The sequence below is a fragment of the Heptranchias perlo genome, chromosome 1 (assembly GCF_035084215.1).
Source record: "Heptranchias perlo isolate sHepPer1 chromosome 1, sHepPer1.hap1, whole genome shotgun sequence".
Classification (NCBI taxonomy): domain Eukaryota; kingdom Metazoa; phylum Chordata; class Chondrichthyes; order Hexanchiformes; family Hexanchidae; genus Heptranchias; species Heptranchias perlo.
Genome location: NC_090325.1, coordinates 136840764 through 136856413, shown reverse-complemented (window position 1 = coordinate 136856413; position 15650 = coordinate 136840764). Strand labels below are relative to the sequence as shown.

General features: G+C 44.3%; 1 protein-coding gene across 1 annotated transcript in view; it reads left to right on the top strand.

Annotated features, from left to right (window-relative positions):
* The window catches only part of ablim2 (actin binding LIM protein family, member 2), a 378415-nt gene that overhangs the window by 193981 nt on the left and 168784 nt on the right, over positions 1-15650 (top strand). Inside the window, exon 7 of the mRNA XM_067991317.1 lies at positions 1845-1932. Within this exon, the coding sequence (XP_067847418.1) occupies positions 1845-1932 (88 nt within the window). The remainder of the gene's footprint in view (positions 1-1844; positions 1933-15650) is intronic.

The window sequence follows — 15650 nt, the reverse complement described above, 5'->3', positions numbered from 1 at the left end:
ATATAGTAGGTAGACGGGAAAGTAGGGTTGAGGTCACTATCAGATCAGCCATGATCTTCTCAAATGGTAGAGCAGGCTCGAGGGGTCGAATGGCCTACTCCTGCTCTTAATTCTTAATTCATAACTACTCCCTGTGGTAGTGAGTTCCACATTCCAACCACTCTCTAAATAAAGAAGTTTCTCCTGAAATCCCCTATTGGATTTATTAGTGGCTATCTTATATTTATGGCCATTAGTTCTGGTCTCCCCCGCAAGTGGGAACGTCTTCTCTACGAGCACCCTATCAAACATTTTATTCTTGTTGATATACTCATACATTTCAAAAATATGTTACGAGTAGATTTTATATGCTGTAGCATTTTTATTTGCCAAGGACTATTGGGAGCAGCAGACAATTCTGTGTGTGCAATGAGATTTTTTTGTTTCATGTTAACCCTTGACTGCAAGTGGGCACAGAGTGTTAGTCCCACAGAGGCTGGGACTATACAGTGTAACCATTTGATCAAGAACCTGAATGTTTCAGAGGCGATAAAGTTAAGGGCAGCTTCTATCTAATACAATCCCTGCTGGCAGTAGCAACAAACTCCAGGGGAAGAAAATAATGTGAAGAATTGATTGTGATGCCAACTGCCCTTTCCCTGAACCCCAGTTGTAGCTTCCAGCTAGTGGGACATAGAGATAAGAGAATATTCAAAACTAATTGGTAGCTCATGATTAATGCTACCAGTGGGTAGAAAATTATTATACACTGTTGGGAATTATTCTTGTTAAATTAGAACAGATGATAATTAGAATTAGAAATTTAAATTATGAAACCAGTATACTTCTAAAATTCAATATAGGATAGAATTCAACAGAGAGTAGGATCTCTTGAGATCTCTTTTTAAAAAAAACACTTGCATATATCCAAATTGCCAGATCAAGGGCTGAGGCAATGCGATCTCATTTTAGAGATGTGAAAACAACATTAAAAAGAAGCTATAAGAATGATTTAATATTCATAGATTTTCCCACAGCAGCAAATTCTAAATCCACTGCCCTGATGAAATTATACCCCAATGTGCTTCATTATGATTGCCAATCCACAAGAGTTTTAGAAATCAGATGCACCATGGAGTGGTTTAACACTATGCTTTCCCCATACAGGTAGCTCCTGATCCCAGTTGTGTTGTTTTGGAGAATAACTGAGTAGAGGTCAGGCACTTCCACACAGCAAAGGAGGGAAACTCAGAGGGAGAGTCATGATGGACACTCCCATTAATACAGCACAACATTAACAAGGATCTCCATATTATCATCTCAGTTGAGAGATGTTGAGGGATGGAAGGAGTGGATAAAATGAGAAAGTAGCACAAAAGCATTTCAGTAGCTTTGAGCAAATACCAAGGTGTTTGCTGAAGCCTGAATGTAACTTTTTTTGTCCCCATATTTGTAAGTTACTTCCCCTCCTGAGGTCCCCTGCCCAGTCTCCAGATTTAATTTGAAACTGGAATTGTGCTGTACAAGACAGCATTACAATTTCTGGTGGGGGGCGGAAGTGTCGAGTATGTCATAAAGGAGATTACAATTCAAATTTACCATTAGGCATGTGCTGGCAATTTCCCTCGGGGGGAGGGGGAAATTCTCCTAATCGGCCGCTGTAACTTGAGTAGTAGATTGATGGAAACCGTGTTTACGCTTGTAAACAGAGTGTCCTCCGATCTTCCACTGAAATTACAACTGAGAACCCCTGAGAAAATTCTTGGCAATGGTATTTTCTGAATATTAATATTTGACAATTGAACAAATCTGAAGAACTTCAATATTTTGAAATGATGCTGTTCCACCGAATTTTCTTTTTTCAGGCAGGAGAAAAACATTACCATCCAGACTGTGCACGATGTATCAGATGCGAGGAGATGTTTGCAGAAGGGGAAGAAATGTATCTGCAAGGTACAAAAACTAACAAATATTCTTGAGAGATCATCATGGCTTGTTATTTACTGTGCCTAGGTTGTAATCAGGCTGCCCTAAGCAACCTCAAACTTTTGCGTCCTGCCCGTAAATGATAAATATCTTGTATAGACACAGTTCTGTGAGATCATGTGAAGCTGCTGATGAGTGTGAATCAACTCAGTACTGTGGTCAGAGTTCTGACAGCAAAAAGCTAGAAGGTTAACTTAACAAATCCTACTTATGTTACTATGATTGAATGAAAACCGTTCAATGAAAGAAAGTAGAATCAAAACAAAAGCACAAAAAGTTAACTCAAATAGGTGCTAAAAATGAAAAGTGCAATTCTGGACTGTTGATCAGTTTAAATGAGAATTTAAGTTACTTCTGTGTTTAATATTGTTATATAATTCAATGGCCTAAACAGGCGGGAGGCAATCGGAAGGGGGCAAGCAGTGGCCAGCAGCAGCCCTCGGTTTTAATGTGGAGCTGGGGGGAGCACTACCTTTTTGATGGGGGCCTCAAGGGGTCTACTTTAAGGACCGCTGGTTAGGCCGCATGTAGGCCAGGTATTCCTGAATGCACTGGGCCCGATGACTGCTGTATTCAGGGTAAAACAGTTTCTGGTTTGGGTGCTAAAATAGACGTTAAACCTCTTATTAACAAATTCCAAGGGCCTAACGCATGCTTTAGGTGGCTGCGAAGTATACCTCTACAGCCCCCAAACCAATATGATGTTGGATGAGTTTCTGACGGGGATGTTAGCTTTCTAAAGTAGGTCACATTTCAGCCCCATATGCTTTTTAATCCATTTACTTGTGGAACTGTTTTTAAGATTTTCTTGCTTGGGATTTATCACTGTTGACAACCATCCTCCACACTTGCTGTAAATATACCTGAAATTAGCGTGTTTAATGATTTTTTTTGCTTTCATGCGTCTTGTGTATTGCTGACAGCCAGTATAACATTCATACAATTGACCCACAATATCAACAACTTGCATTTTTATAGCACTTGTGTATGCCGAACATTACAAAAGTGACCATACTTAAAGAGGAAAAGGGACATTGAGCAGAAAAAGGAACATAGGAACAGGAGTAGGCCATTCAGCCCCTCGAGCCCGCTCCACCATTTGATAAGATCATGGCTGATCTGTGATCTAACTCCATATACCTGCCTTTGGCCCATATCCCTTAATACCTTTGGTTGGCAAAAAGCTATCTATCTTAGATTTAAAATTAACAATTGAGCTAGCATCAATTGCCGTTTACGGAAGAGAGTTCCAAACTTCTACCACCTTTTGTGTGTAGAAGTGTTTTCTAATCTCACTCCTGAAAGGTCTGGCTCTAATTTTTAGACTGTGCCCCCCCAGTCCTAGAATGCCCAACCAGCGGAAATAGTTTCTTTCTATCCACCCTATCTGTTCCCCTTAATATCTTATAAACTTCGATCAGATCACCCCTTAACCTTCTAAACTCTAGAGAATACAACCCCAATTTGTGTAATCTCTCCTCGTAACTTAACCCTTTACTAGAACCCTTGTTCTAGTAAACCTACGCTGCACTCCCTCCAAGGCCAGTATGTCCTTCTGAAGGTGCGGTGCCCAGAACTGCTCACAGCACTCCAGATGCGGTCTAACCAGGGTTTTGTATAGCTGAAGCATAACTTCTGCCCCCTTGTACTCCAGTCCTCTAGATATAAAGGCCAGCATTCCATTTGCCTTCTTGATTATTTTCTGCACCTGTTCATGACACTTCAATGATCTATGTACCTGAACCCCGAAGTCCCTTTGGACATCCACTGTTTTTAACTTTTTACCATTTAGAAAGTACCCTGTTCTATCCTTTTTTGATCCAAAGTGGATGACCTCACATTTGTCTACATTGAATTAGATTTGCCACAGTTTTGCCCATTCACCTAATCTATCAATATCCCTTTGTAATTTGATGTTTTCATCTACACTGCTTACAATACCACCAATCTTTGTGTCATCGGCAAACTTAGATATGAGACTTATTATGCCTTCATCTAAGTCGTTAATAAATATTGTGAATAATTGAGGCCCCAAGACAGATCCCTGCGGGACTCCACTAGTCACATCCTGCCAATGTCCTTCATCCAGTGCCCCCACATTGAGTTGATTGACTTGCCTGGCTCTGTCATGAAGCGGAGGCAGGTTTACAGATGGTCCTGCAGTTGCCACTTTCTCCAGGCAGCCCTGTAGTGAATTACATACAACCCTCTGGGATGTTGGCGTACAGCAGGACAGTACACTCCACTGCTATGCCCACCATCTACCACACGTCCCCAGAGAGGCCATGCGGAACCTCTACATGTGTATGATGCTCTGTTAATATCCTTCCCTTCATGACAGGACCCCTGCCCTGCAGCTAGGGACTGAAATGTTATGCTTCTACTCAGCTACATCAGGCTCCAAATCTGCACTCTTTGGCTTCCTGGTGGTCTGTTTCTCACCATGGGGCTAATTTTCGGATGGCCAAGCGGGGGCGGGGGGGTCTCCTAAAATGGCGGAATCTGACTTCCGGGTTCCCCAATAACAAGTTTGAGTGCGCGCGCAGCTCCCGCATGCAGGACTCCCACCGCCAATTAAAGCCGGCGGAATGATAATTTACATTGTTATTTAGGTAGCTGAATTACTTGACAGACCTCATTGACTGGAGATTTTGGCAGGGGTGCAATTTTGAAGAATCCTCAGTGTGTTTCTCATCCTGTGGAGCAGACGTGTTTCAGCCAGCAGCCAATGGGAGATGCAAAGGATTATTTGACAGTTGGGGGGGAAAACCTCATTTATTGCAGCAGGGCACTCTGTCACTTCAGACAAAGTTTTGGCTGCAACACCTTTGTCTTTCCACTCAAAATTATTAATTTATACCCTAAACTCTGCTGTGCAAACACATTTACCTATTTTGTGGACCCCCTCAAACTCACACCGTCAGGATGGGGGGGCGTCATAGCTGCATTCATCACTTCATCCGAGGATAAGCAACATTAGCAGCCTCGCCAGGCACGCCATCCACCTCCGCCACATGGAGCTCCATGTGCTGCGCCATAGGCACCTGCACAAAATAGTCGTCCAACTGCACATACACTAACTGCATCAAGTGAGGGTGTTCATGGTGAACCTCATGAAAGGGACTTATTACACAAGCCAGTCAAGAATTTCCAAGACGTGGCAGTAGTAGTTACAATAATAATATTTAATGTGCCATTAACAAAAATCAAATATAAATAAAAAACATGTCAAACCGTCAAACACCCCTGTGCATCCCCTTTGTGCTCACAAAACCTTCACCTTATGCTTACGACTACTCCTACGTGGTGCTTCCCCTGTGGCTGCAGCAGAGGTAGTGGCAGATTGCTCTTGTTCTTGCCCTGACCGATTAGAGGCCTACGCCCTCTGGGTTTCGGTGCCCATGAGGGCCCCTCCAAAGATTGCTCCACCTGCACCTGTGCAGGGGCAGACTCGACCACCTGGAGAGGAGGCAGCATTGCGGGTACTGGTTGAGAGGGAGCGCTTTGTGTGGCGTCCCCACTTCCATGTCCCCTTTCGCCATCATCCCTCTCCTGGGCCAGGCCCACATCACCCCTACCACCCTTCTGGATGACAGTTTGGAGGACATGTGTGAAGCCTTGTAAGGCCAGTGTTAATGTATCTGCCTGCCTGTTTAAGGCGGCAGAAAGTTGCTCACCCTGAGTCCAATGGGCCGTTGTCAGGGCCTCAGTGGAATCGTTGGTGAGCCGTGCTTGAAGCTCAATGGAGGCTAGCCTTCCCTCCATCGCAGACATTCCCGCACTTACCCGCAACACTATCTCAGAAATGCCCTCATGTCCCTGTGACAGTATCTCAGAGATTCCCTCCTGTACCTGTGCCACCATTCCACACATGCAGGAGTTGGACTCTTCCATCCTCTGTACAATTGTAGAGAGTGCGCGTGGCACCTGTTCCAGCACCTCGCAAATGTGCTGCTGCCCCTCGATCATTCTCCTTTGAAAGGATGGCCCCAAGGTTCAGCATCCATGTCCAGCAGAGCAGAGCCTGGAGAAGAACGCTCTCACCAACGCGGACTCTCCACAGCTGCCCCTGCCACCAGTGTCTGCTCGTGCTCACGTGTGTGGTGACTCACCATGTCTGACCCCAACTAACTGAGGCCGGCAGGTCCTCTGAGGAATCGCCCTCTGCCGTCACGACGGTCGCTGAGGGCCCTGAGAGAGAACAGAAGGCAATATGAAGCATGATGACAGATGTTGAGGTGCTGAAGATGGCAAGGCATCTTAACATCATTTGCTATTGAGTGCTGAATGTTAAAGTTCTGTCACCAGCCGTTTGTAGGGTGGCAGTCTCGGCGTCCCTGACGGACAGGCATTCGAGGGTGCGGCTTACTTCAAGAGCCTCCTGCTCCGCGTCCGTGACGATGACCTGATGTTGCGGCCCCCCTCCGGTCTTCGCCCTCTCCCGTGCATTCTGGGCTCTCTTTTTTTATTCGTTCATGGGATGTGGGCGTCGCTGGAGAGGCTGGCATTTATTGCCCATCCCTAATTGCCCTTGAGAAGGTGGTGGTGAGCTGCCTTCTTGAACCGCTGCAGTCCGTGTGGAGAAAGTAGAGAGGCGTGAGTGAGTGATGGTGACGTGGCCAGCCGCTGAATGCATTGGTATGGGTGAGGCTGACAGTGAAAGAGATGCATCAGAGGGTGAGTATGAGACAGAGCCATGAGATTGTATGAGGGTTGGGTTGAATGGTAGTGGTGGGATGAGTACTGGGGAGGTGAGTAAGTGCAGGTAAGTTGAGGATGAGGTTTGAGTGGGTGTGAGGAGTGATGTGATAGGGTCGTGTTGGCAGTGCCGAAGGAATTGTGGGGTGGGGGCGGTGATGTGGAAGATGGAGTGTAGGAGAATGAGTAAGTGTCCTCACTTTGGCTGACCTAGTTAGGTCATTGAAGCGCTTCCTGCACTGGATCCAGGTGCGGGAGATGTTGCTGCTGCTGACCTCCTCTGCCACCTCGAGCCAGGCCTTCTTGGTGGCAGAGGGAGGCCACTTCCTCCCGTCGGCTGGGTAGAATATGTCCCTCCTCCTCCTCAGCCCATCCAATAACACCTGGAGTGAGGCATCAATAAACCTGGGAGCAGCCTTTCCCCTGGCCTGCTCCATGCTGCTGTTTTGGTTGTTTGCTGCAGGAGCAGCAGTGGAGGACTTCCCCTTTAAATAGGGCTCCTCCATCTGACAGCCTGTGGTGCGGGTGCGCAGTCCGCCCGCTGCGCAGGTTTCCAAGTGGAAACCCGGAAGCCAAGGTAAGCGGCTTCAATTTACTCGCGATCGCGTGGGGAACCCATCGATTTTACTGGGTGGGTTACCCACACGCCCAGTTGCCCCCCCCCCGCTGCCAACCCGCCTCCCTGGTAATATCGGGGCCCATGTGTCAATTCCTGATCTACACTGTCTGTGCCCCCTCCACCAGGTGTTTTAAGGCTGCTGAGTGCAAGGGAGAATGTGAGTGATGGGGTGGGTGCGTGGTCGCCAGTGCTGCCAGAGCTGGAGGGGACCACAGTGTTTTTCTCCACAGCATCTTTCTCAGCTGTTTCCCGGCTTGAGTCTTTGGGGGAATAAGTAGCCTGTCAACTGTGAATGAGCAGCATTTTGTCTTAATCAGCGACTTTATGGATTTTTAATGAAAAAAATGGTAGCTGGTGAAGAATACCGAGGGGACCGAGTGTAACATATCAAAGTTTGCAGATGATACAAAGATGGGAGGGAAGGTAGAGAGTGAGGAGGACATAAAAAACCTACAAGGGGATATACACAGGCTGGGTGAGTGGGCGGAGATTTGGCAGATGCAATACAATGTTGGAAAATGTGAGGTTATGCACTTTGGCAGGAAAAATCGGAGAGCAAGTTATTATCTCAATGGCGAGCAACTGGAAAGTACTGCAGTACAAAGGGATCTGGGGGTCCTAGTGCAAGAAAATCAAAAGGTTAGTATGCAGGTGCAGCAGGTGATCAAGATGGCCAACGGAATGTTGGCTTTTATTGCTAGGGGGATAGAATATAAAAACAGGGAAGTATTGCTGCAGTTATATAAAGTATTAGTGAGACCGCACCTGGAATACTGCATACAGTTTTGGTGTCCATACTTAAGAAAAGACATACTTGCTCTCGAGGCAGTACAAAGAAGGTTCACTCGGTTAATCCCGGGGATGAGGGGGCGGACATATGAGGAGAGGTTGAGTAGATTGGGACTCTACTCATTGGAGTTCAGAAGAATGAGAGGCAATCTTATTGAAACATATAAGATTGTGAAGGGGCTTGACCAGGTGGATGCAGTGAGGATGTTCCCAAGGATGTGTGTAACTAGAACGAGGGGGCATAATCTTAGAATAAGGGGCTGCTCTTTCAAAACTGAGATGAGGAGAAACTTCTTCACTCAGAGGGTGGTAGGTCTGTGGAATTTGCTGCCCCAGGAAGCTGTGGAAGCTACATCATTAAATAAGTTTAAAACAGAAATAGACAGTTTCCTAGAAGTAAAGGGAATTAGGGGTTACGGGGAGCGGGCAGGAAATTGGACATGATTTTAGATTTGAGGTTAGGACCAGATCAGCCATGATCTTATTGAATGGCGGAGCAGGCTCGAGGGGCCGATTGGCCTACTCCTGCTCCTATTTCTTATGTTCTTATGTTCTTATGTAATACATTGCAACAGTAAATAAGAAAAGGTATATGTTCTCACAAATCCACTGAAGGCACAGTGACTCCCACATCTCCATCCCCAACTGCCAGCCCAGAGTTAAAGCCACTGGTTGTCATGCAGTGTTGGCAAATTCACCTCCAGTGGCCTGGCCTTCCGTAGCATTGTATTTTGTCGTCTTTTGCAAGAGGATTGGATAGTATCAATTGGTTGCTGCATTCTCCAGATCCTGCAATCACAGTCAGTCAGGAATTGTGAAATGGATGGTCATAATGGTCGGTGTCAAGGGAGCAAGGACCTAATGTGAGACTTTGGTGTGCTAGTATGCATTACAGGATGTAAGGCATGACATGAGTGCTGACAAGTGACTTTGCTTCTGGGACAAGGAAGATGGTGCCATGTGTTATCTCAAATAGCAGTGCTTGAGTATTTTGTCAGGGAATACCCATGTCATTCAACTACCTGTCCTGTTATTCTTCTGAAAACACCCTTCCCTTATGCTGACCTAGTGAGATCATTAAACTTCTCTGACACAGTAAAGGGCCCTTGGGGTTATGGATATCCTACTCACAGCCACAGCCATCTGCCTCCATGTGGTCTGTGCTGCTGCATGTAATGGCTGTGTCCCTTGTACTCCAACAATGGCATTCCCCTGTTCTCTAATTTGGAACTGCAGCACTTCCACACCAGCCTCAGAGAAGTTAAATGTTCCCTTTTTTCCTTCTGTTGCAGCAGCCATTTCACTCTCTCTTGAAATAGCCTGCTCAGCCCTTTAAATGCATGCAGCCCTTTAAATAAAGAAGTTGCTTCCTTGCTCTGCTCCCATCCCAAATTTGCACCCCACACTCACCCCATTGGCATACCTGGTTTCCTGCTGGTGGGACTTATGCCCTTGTTTTTTTTTCATTTGCGGGATATGGGTGTCACTGGCGAGGCTGGCATATGTTGTCCATCCCTTGTTGCCCTGAGAAGGTGGTGGACCTTTTTCTTGAACCGCTGCCGGCATTATTGAAATTACTTGACCCTGGGATTTTGAACAGGGTCACTCTCCTCGGACTTTAGCAGGCATAAGTCTTATCCCACCATACCTAGGCTGCTGCATCAAGGATACAGGAGTTTAGGTTTGAGACCATGGCCCTGATATTTCCAGGGAGGAGGGGAGGGTCAGGTGAGGCCGGAAACGGCCGAGGAACCCGGCAAGGTCGTGGACTCAGAGGTCCTTACGAATTTAACGGTGGGACCTAATTATCATTATTTTCTTCTGTTTCCCGCCCGGCAGACAGCCAAATTGACAGCTGGCTGCCGGGTGGGAAAACGAGCGGCAGGAGGCCACAGCGGGGGACCCTTGGGGATGGTCCCCAGCAATTGGGAGGAGGGAGGGTCGGCATTCGGGGCTTAGTGGGGGAGGTCGGCTGTGATCGTGGCAGCGGGGAGAGAGAGGCTGCGATCAGCAGAGACAAGGCCGAAGACTTCCTTGTGGGGCTGGGAGGAGCACTCCTGCTCCTCCTGGCAAACAGAGAATGCTGTAAAAGGCAGTTACCTTGTGGAGCTGGCAGCCCGCCTCCCTTTCACTGCCGGGTTTCCCGACCCCTGGGAAACCAGTGCAGCATCTGTAAAATTTAAATCGGGCTCCCAATTGCACTGTGGGAGCCCGATTTAAATATGTTAATGTGTTGTCCCGTCTCTCCACAGTGCCACGAAACCCTCCAACGTAAAAACAGCAATGGGCGTGTAGGCGACGGTTGGGATCTCATTCCCCATTTTTTCATTTTTAAACCCCCCCCGCCCCCAACACTCTCCTTCCTGGCATGTGGGGGGTTAACATCGAGGCCCATGTCTTTGTAGTGAATCTGCAGCCCATTTTACATCTCTCCCAAATTTTATTTCCATTGACATTATTGATTTCATGGGCACAACTATCTGACTCAGAGGAGAGAAGGCAACTCACTGCACTAAGAAGATATACATCAAATATTTGTTATAATGACCCACACTAGAGAATATCGTGTTACTGTATCCAAATATGAATAACATGTTATTTCTTTAGCTAAAGAAACTGGATCATATTGGGTTTGTCAGCAAGCATTTCTATTAGTAGGACTGTGGTCCAATCCACTTAGTGCTATTGGTATCCTTGTTGTTTATGACCAGATTAGGCATGGTCTTAAGTTGGTGTAAAATCTTTTATTAACAAAGTTTAGATGACTGCATTAGCACTGTTTAAACTCAAGTGAATAGACATGCTGCTGAATAGAACGTAAGGAAATGTCATGCAATTTTATAAGAATGGCCTATTTATCAAAATGCTTCAACAGTTTGGAGTAATTATTTTGTGGCTTAACTCATGGAATATGGAAGAGACTGCCAATCAGAAATTAACTCAACTCTAGTCAGCACAGTTTCAGGGATTTCCTGAATGGTTTCAATCCTGCTGGCCAATTCACCTCAGCAATATAATCTGCAGGCCCTCTCCTTTTCTGGACATTTTGTTCTCTAAAACCACAAGCAAAAGTTTGAGCAGGTTTGTGTATAATTTTTGGCCTAGCATTAAATGGATCTAATATAATATGCAAACGTAAATCCAATGTTACGCACCTCATTGTTGCATCACTGAGTATTAGTGCTTCTTCCATTCAGGAGAGGGTGGGAATGGGAATGGGGACATCAGTCTACATGCAGCTTTCCAGTTACACTAATCTAATTTTTCTTCATTGTGTTGACCTTTGCTTCAGAGGTACAAATTTTGATGGTTAAATAGTCACAAGCACTACACCATTTTCCATAATTCATAATTCCATAATTATTAGCCCAGAACTTTATTAATTTTGCATCATCAATCAACTTTTGAAATTTATATAAAGTCAAAATGAGAGGAAAAACAATCCTCTCCAACTTTCCCGTCAGAAGATTGCAGAAATGATATTGGGACAAAGGATCAGGATAATGAAATAGTTTGGGTAGAGATAAGGAATAATAAGGGGAAAAAAACACTAGTGGGCGTAGTATATAGGTCTCCTAGTAGTTGCAACTCTGCTGGAAGAAGTATTAATCAGGAAATAGTCGGGGGCATGTAATAAGGGAACAGCTATAAATATGGGGGATTTTAACTATCATATTAACTGGACAAATCAAATTGGGCAGGGCAGCCTTGAGGAAGAGTTTATTGAGTGTATTAGGGATGGATTTCTTGAGCAGTATGTAACTGATCCTACAAGGGGGCAAGCAACCTTGGACCTGGTCCCGTGTAATGAGCCAAGATTAATTAATAATGTCCTAGTTAAGGATCCCCTTGGAATGAGTGACCATAACATGGTTACATTCCATATCCAATTAGAGGGTGAGAAGGTTGGTTCTCAAACAAGCGTACTGAGGTTGAATAAAGGAGACTATGATGGTATGAGAGCGGAATTGATCAAAGTGGACTGGGAAAATAGATTAAAGGGTAAGACGGTACATGAGCAGTGGTGTTCATTTAAGGAGTTATTTTACAACTTTCAAAAAAAATATATTCCACTGAGGAAAAAAGGGTGTAAAAGAAATGACAGCCATCCGTGGCTAAGTAAAGAAATTAAGGATAGTATCCGACTAAAAACAAGGACATATAAGGTAGCCAAACTTAGTGGGAGGATAGAAGATTGGGAAGTCTTCAAAAGACAGCAAAAAGTAACTAAAGGATTGATTAAGAAAGGGAAGATAGATTATGAAAATAAATTAGCAAAAAATATAAAAACAGATAGCAAGAGATTCTATAGTTATATAAAAAGAAAAAGGGTGGCTAAGGCAAACGTAGGTCCCTTAGAGGATGAGACCGGGAAATTAATGGTGGGAAACATGGAGATGGCAAAAATGCTGAACAAATATTTTGTTTCAGTCTTTACGGTAGAGGACACTAAGAATATCCCAACACTGGACAAACAGGGGGCTCTCGGGAGGGAGGAGCTAAATACGATTAAAATCACTAAGGAATTGGTACTCGGTAAATTAATGGGACTCAAGGCGGATAAATCCCCTGGACCTGATGGCTTACATCCTAGGGTCTTGAGGGAAGTGGCAGTGGGGATTGTGGATGCTTTGGTAATAATTTTCCAAAATTCTCTGGACTCGGCAAAGGTCCCGGCAGATTGGAAAACTGCTAATGTAACACCCTTATTTAAAAAGGGTAGTAGGCAGAAGGCTGGAAATTATAGACCAGTTAGCTTAACATCTGTGGTGGGTAAAATTTTGGAGTCTATTATTAAGGAGACAGTAGCGGAACATTTGGATAAACATAATTTAATAGGCCAAAGTCAGCATGGCTTTATGAAGGGGAAGTCATGTCTGACAAATTTGCTTGAGTTCTTTGAGGACATGACGTACAGGGTGGATAAAGAGGAACCAGTGGACGTAGTGTATTTAGACTTCCAGAAGGCATTCAACAAGGTGCCACATAAAAGATTATTGCTCAAGATAAAGAATCACTGGATTGGGGGTAATATTCTGGCATGGGTGGAGGATTGGTTATCTAACAGGAAGCAGAGAGTTGGGATAAATGGTATATTCTCGGACTGGCAAGCTTTAGCCAGTGGTGTTCCGCAGGGGTCGGTGCTGGGTCCCCAACTCTTTACAATCTATATTAACGATTTGGAGGAGGGGACCGAGTGTAACATATCAAAGTTTGCAGATGATACAAAGATGGGAGGACACAAAAAAACCGACAAGGGGATATAGACAGGCTGGGTGAGTGGGCGGAGATTTGGCAGATGCAATACAATATTGGAAAATGTGAGGTTATGCACTTTGGCAGGAAAAATCAGAGAGCAAGTTATTATCTTAATGGCAAGAAACTGGAAAGTACTGCAGTACAAAGGGATATGGGGGTCCTAGTGCAAGAAAATCAAAAAGTTAGTATGCAGGTGCAGCAGGTGATCAAGAAGGCCAACGGAATGTTGGCTTTTATTGCTAGGGGGATAGAATATAAAAACAGGGAGGTATTGCTGCAGTTATATAAGGTATTGGTGAGACCGCACCTGGAATACTGCATACAGTTATGGTGTCCATACTTAAGAAAAGACATACTTGCTCTCAAGGCAGTACAAAGAAGGTTCACTCGGTTAATCCCGGGGATGAGGGGGCGGACATATGAGGAGAGGTTGAGTAGATTGGGACTCTACTCATTGGAGTTCAGAAGAATGAGAGGCAATCTTATTGAAACATATAAGATTGTGAAGGGGCTTGACCAGGTGGATGCAGTGAGGATGTTCCCAAGGATGTGTGTAACTAGAACGAGGGGGCATAATCTTAGAATAAGGGGCTGCTCTTTCAAAACTGAGATGAGGAGAAACTTCTTCACTCAGAGGGTGGTAGGTCTGTGGAATTTGCTGCCCCAGGAAGCTGTGGAAGCTACATCATTAAAGAAATTTAAAACAGAAATAGACAGTTTCCTAGAAGTAAAGGGAATTCGGGGTTACGGGAAGTGGGCAGGAAATTGGATATGAATTTAGATTTGAGGTTAGGATCAGATCAGCCATGATCTTATTAAATGGCAGAGCAGGCTCGAGGGGCCGATTGGCCTACTCCTGCTCCTATTTCTTATGTTCTTATGTTCTTACACAATATTGCAAGTGCATAGGAATTGCAATAACGCAGCAGAGAATTGGGATCACAATGTGTATGGCTGAAGTACTGCACCAAATAATGTATTTATCTACTGTTATTTTACACCAATCGTGAACTGTATCCAACCCACTTAATCTTTTAAGGGAATGTTAGAATTTTACAATACAGAAGGAGACCAATCGGCCCATTGAGTCTGTGGTGACTTTTGCTGGAACAATCCAAAACTAAGCCCACTGCTCTGCTCTCTTCCCCCTAGCCCTGAATGTTCCTCTGCTTCAAATAATCCGATTTTCCTTGGAGATGCAATGGTCTCAGCCTCAGCTGTGGCAAAGCACTTCATGCTCCAACAAACCTACAAATAAAGACATTTCTCCTAATCACCCTATTTGCTCTCTGACTGGCATTTTTAAATCGATGATCCCTCATCACTGATTCTCCAACCAGAGGAAAAAACCTTTCCATATTCACCCTATTCACAACTCTTTGTAATTTTGTATGGTGGCTGCTTTAAAATGTGACTCCACCAACCCTACAGCAGGTACTTCTGAGGACCAGGACAGCTGGAATTCCTAATGCACTATGTCTCCACCCTGCCTCCTCTTACACATATGGCCTTTTTTGAGCTAAGCAGAGGCTCCTCCTCCAACATGCCATCCAGAATCTCCAGTGCAATGCTGAGACTGGTGTATTTTGGTCTCAACTTAACTTGCAGTCCTTCTCGCCAAAATTACTGCAGGTGTGTGCTGGAAGGGCCACAGATTTTCAGGGCCCACAACTTTACTTCACTAAACTCTTACCTTAATATTATTATCTATGCGTTTGTTTTAACAAATCTATGAACATATTGCTTGTAAAAATGTTTATGAATTTATTAAAACTGATGCACAGAAGAAAATATCAGCAGTAGTTATTAACTTAGAGATCTCATATAGAAATATCTATTATAGTTATGTCATAGCCCAAAATCTATTTATATGCACTAGTAATGTTTTAGTTTTGTTATCATATTGGAACTCATTCCACTTGTTTCTAGTTCCCATTAAGTGCCAACAGGCATAGCCAAGGTTCCAAAAAAATAATAACCATGTACTTTCACTCATACACTGTAGTCCTCCTGTTTGGAATAGTCCATCACCTAATGCAGTATCTTGGACCCAACAATATAGCAAGTAAAATTCCTACTTACAAATTCTCCCTACTCTGCATAACATTAATTTATTATAATAGGCCAATAGCACCATTGACGCTTTTCTCCGATATCTCAATTCCCTAATTGCTTTTAGTCCCTTTGTGCAAGAATGAAGAAAACTGTATAAAAGGTGAAACAAAAATGTGGAATTTGATATAAATAACAAAAGTATCCATTTTTATTTAAATACATTGGAGAATTTTGATACTTTTTAAAATTTTTACTGTTACAATTA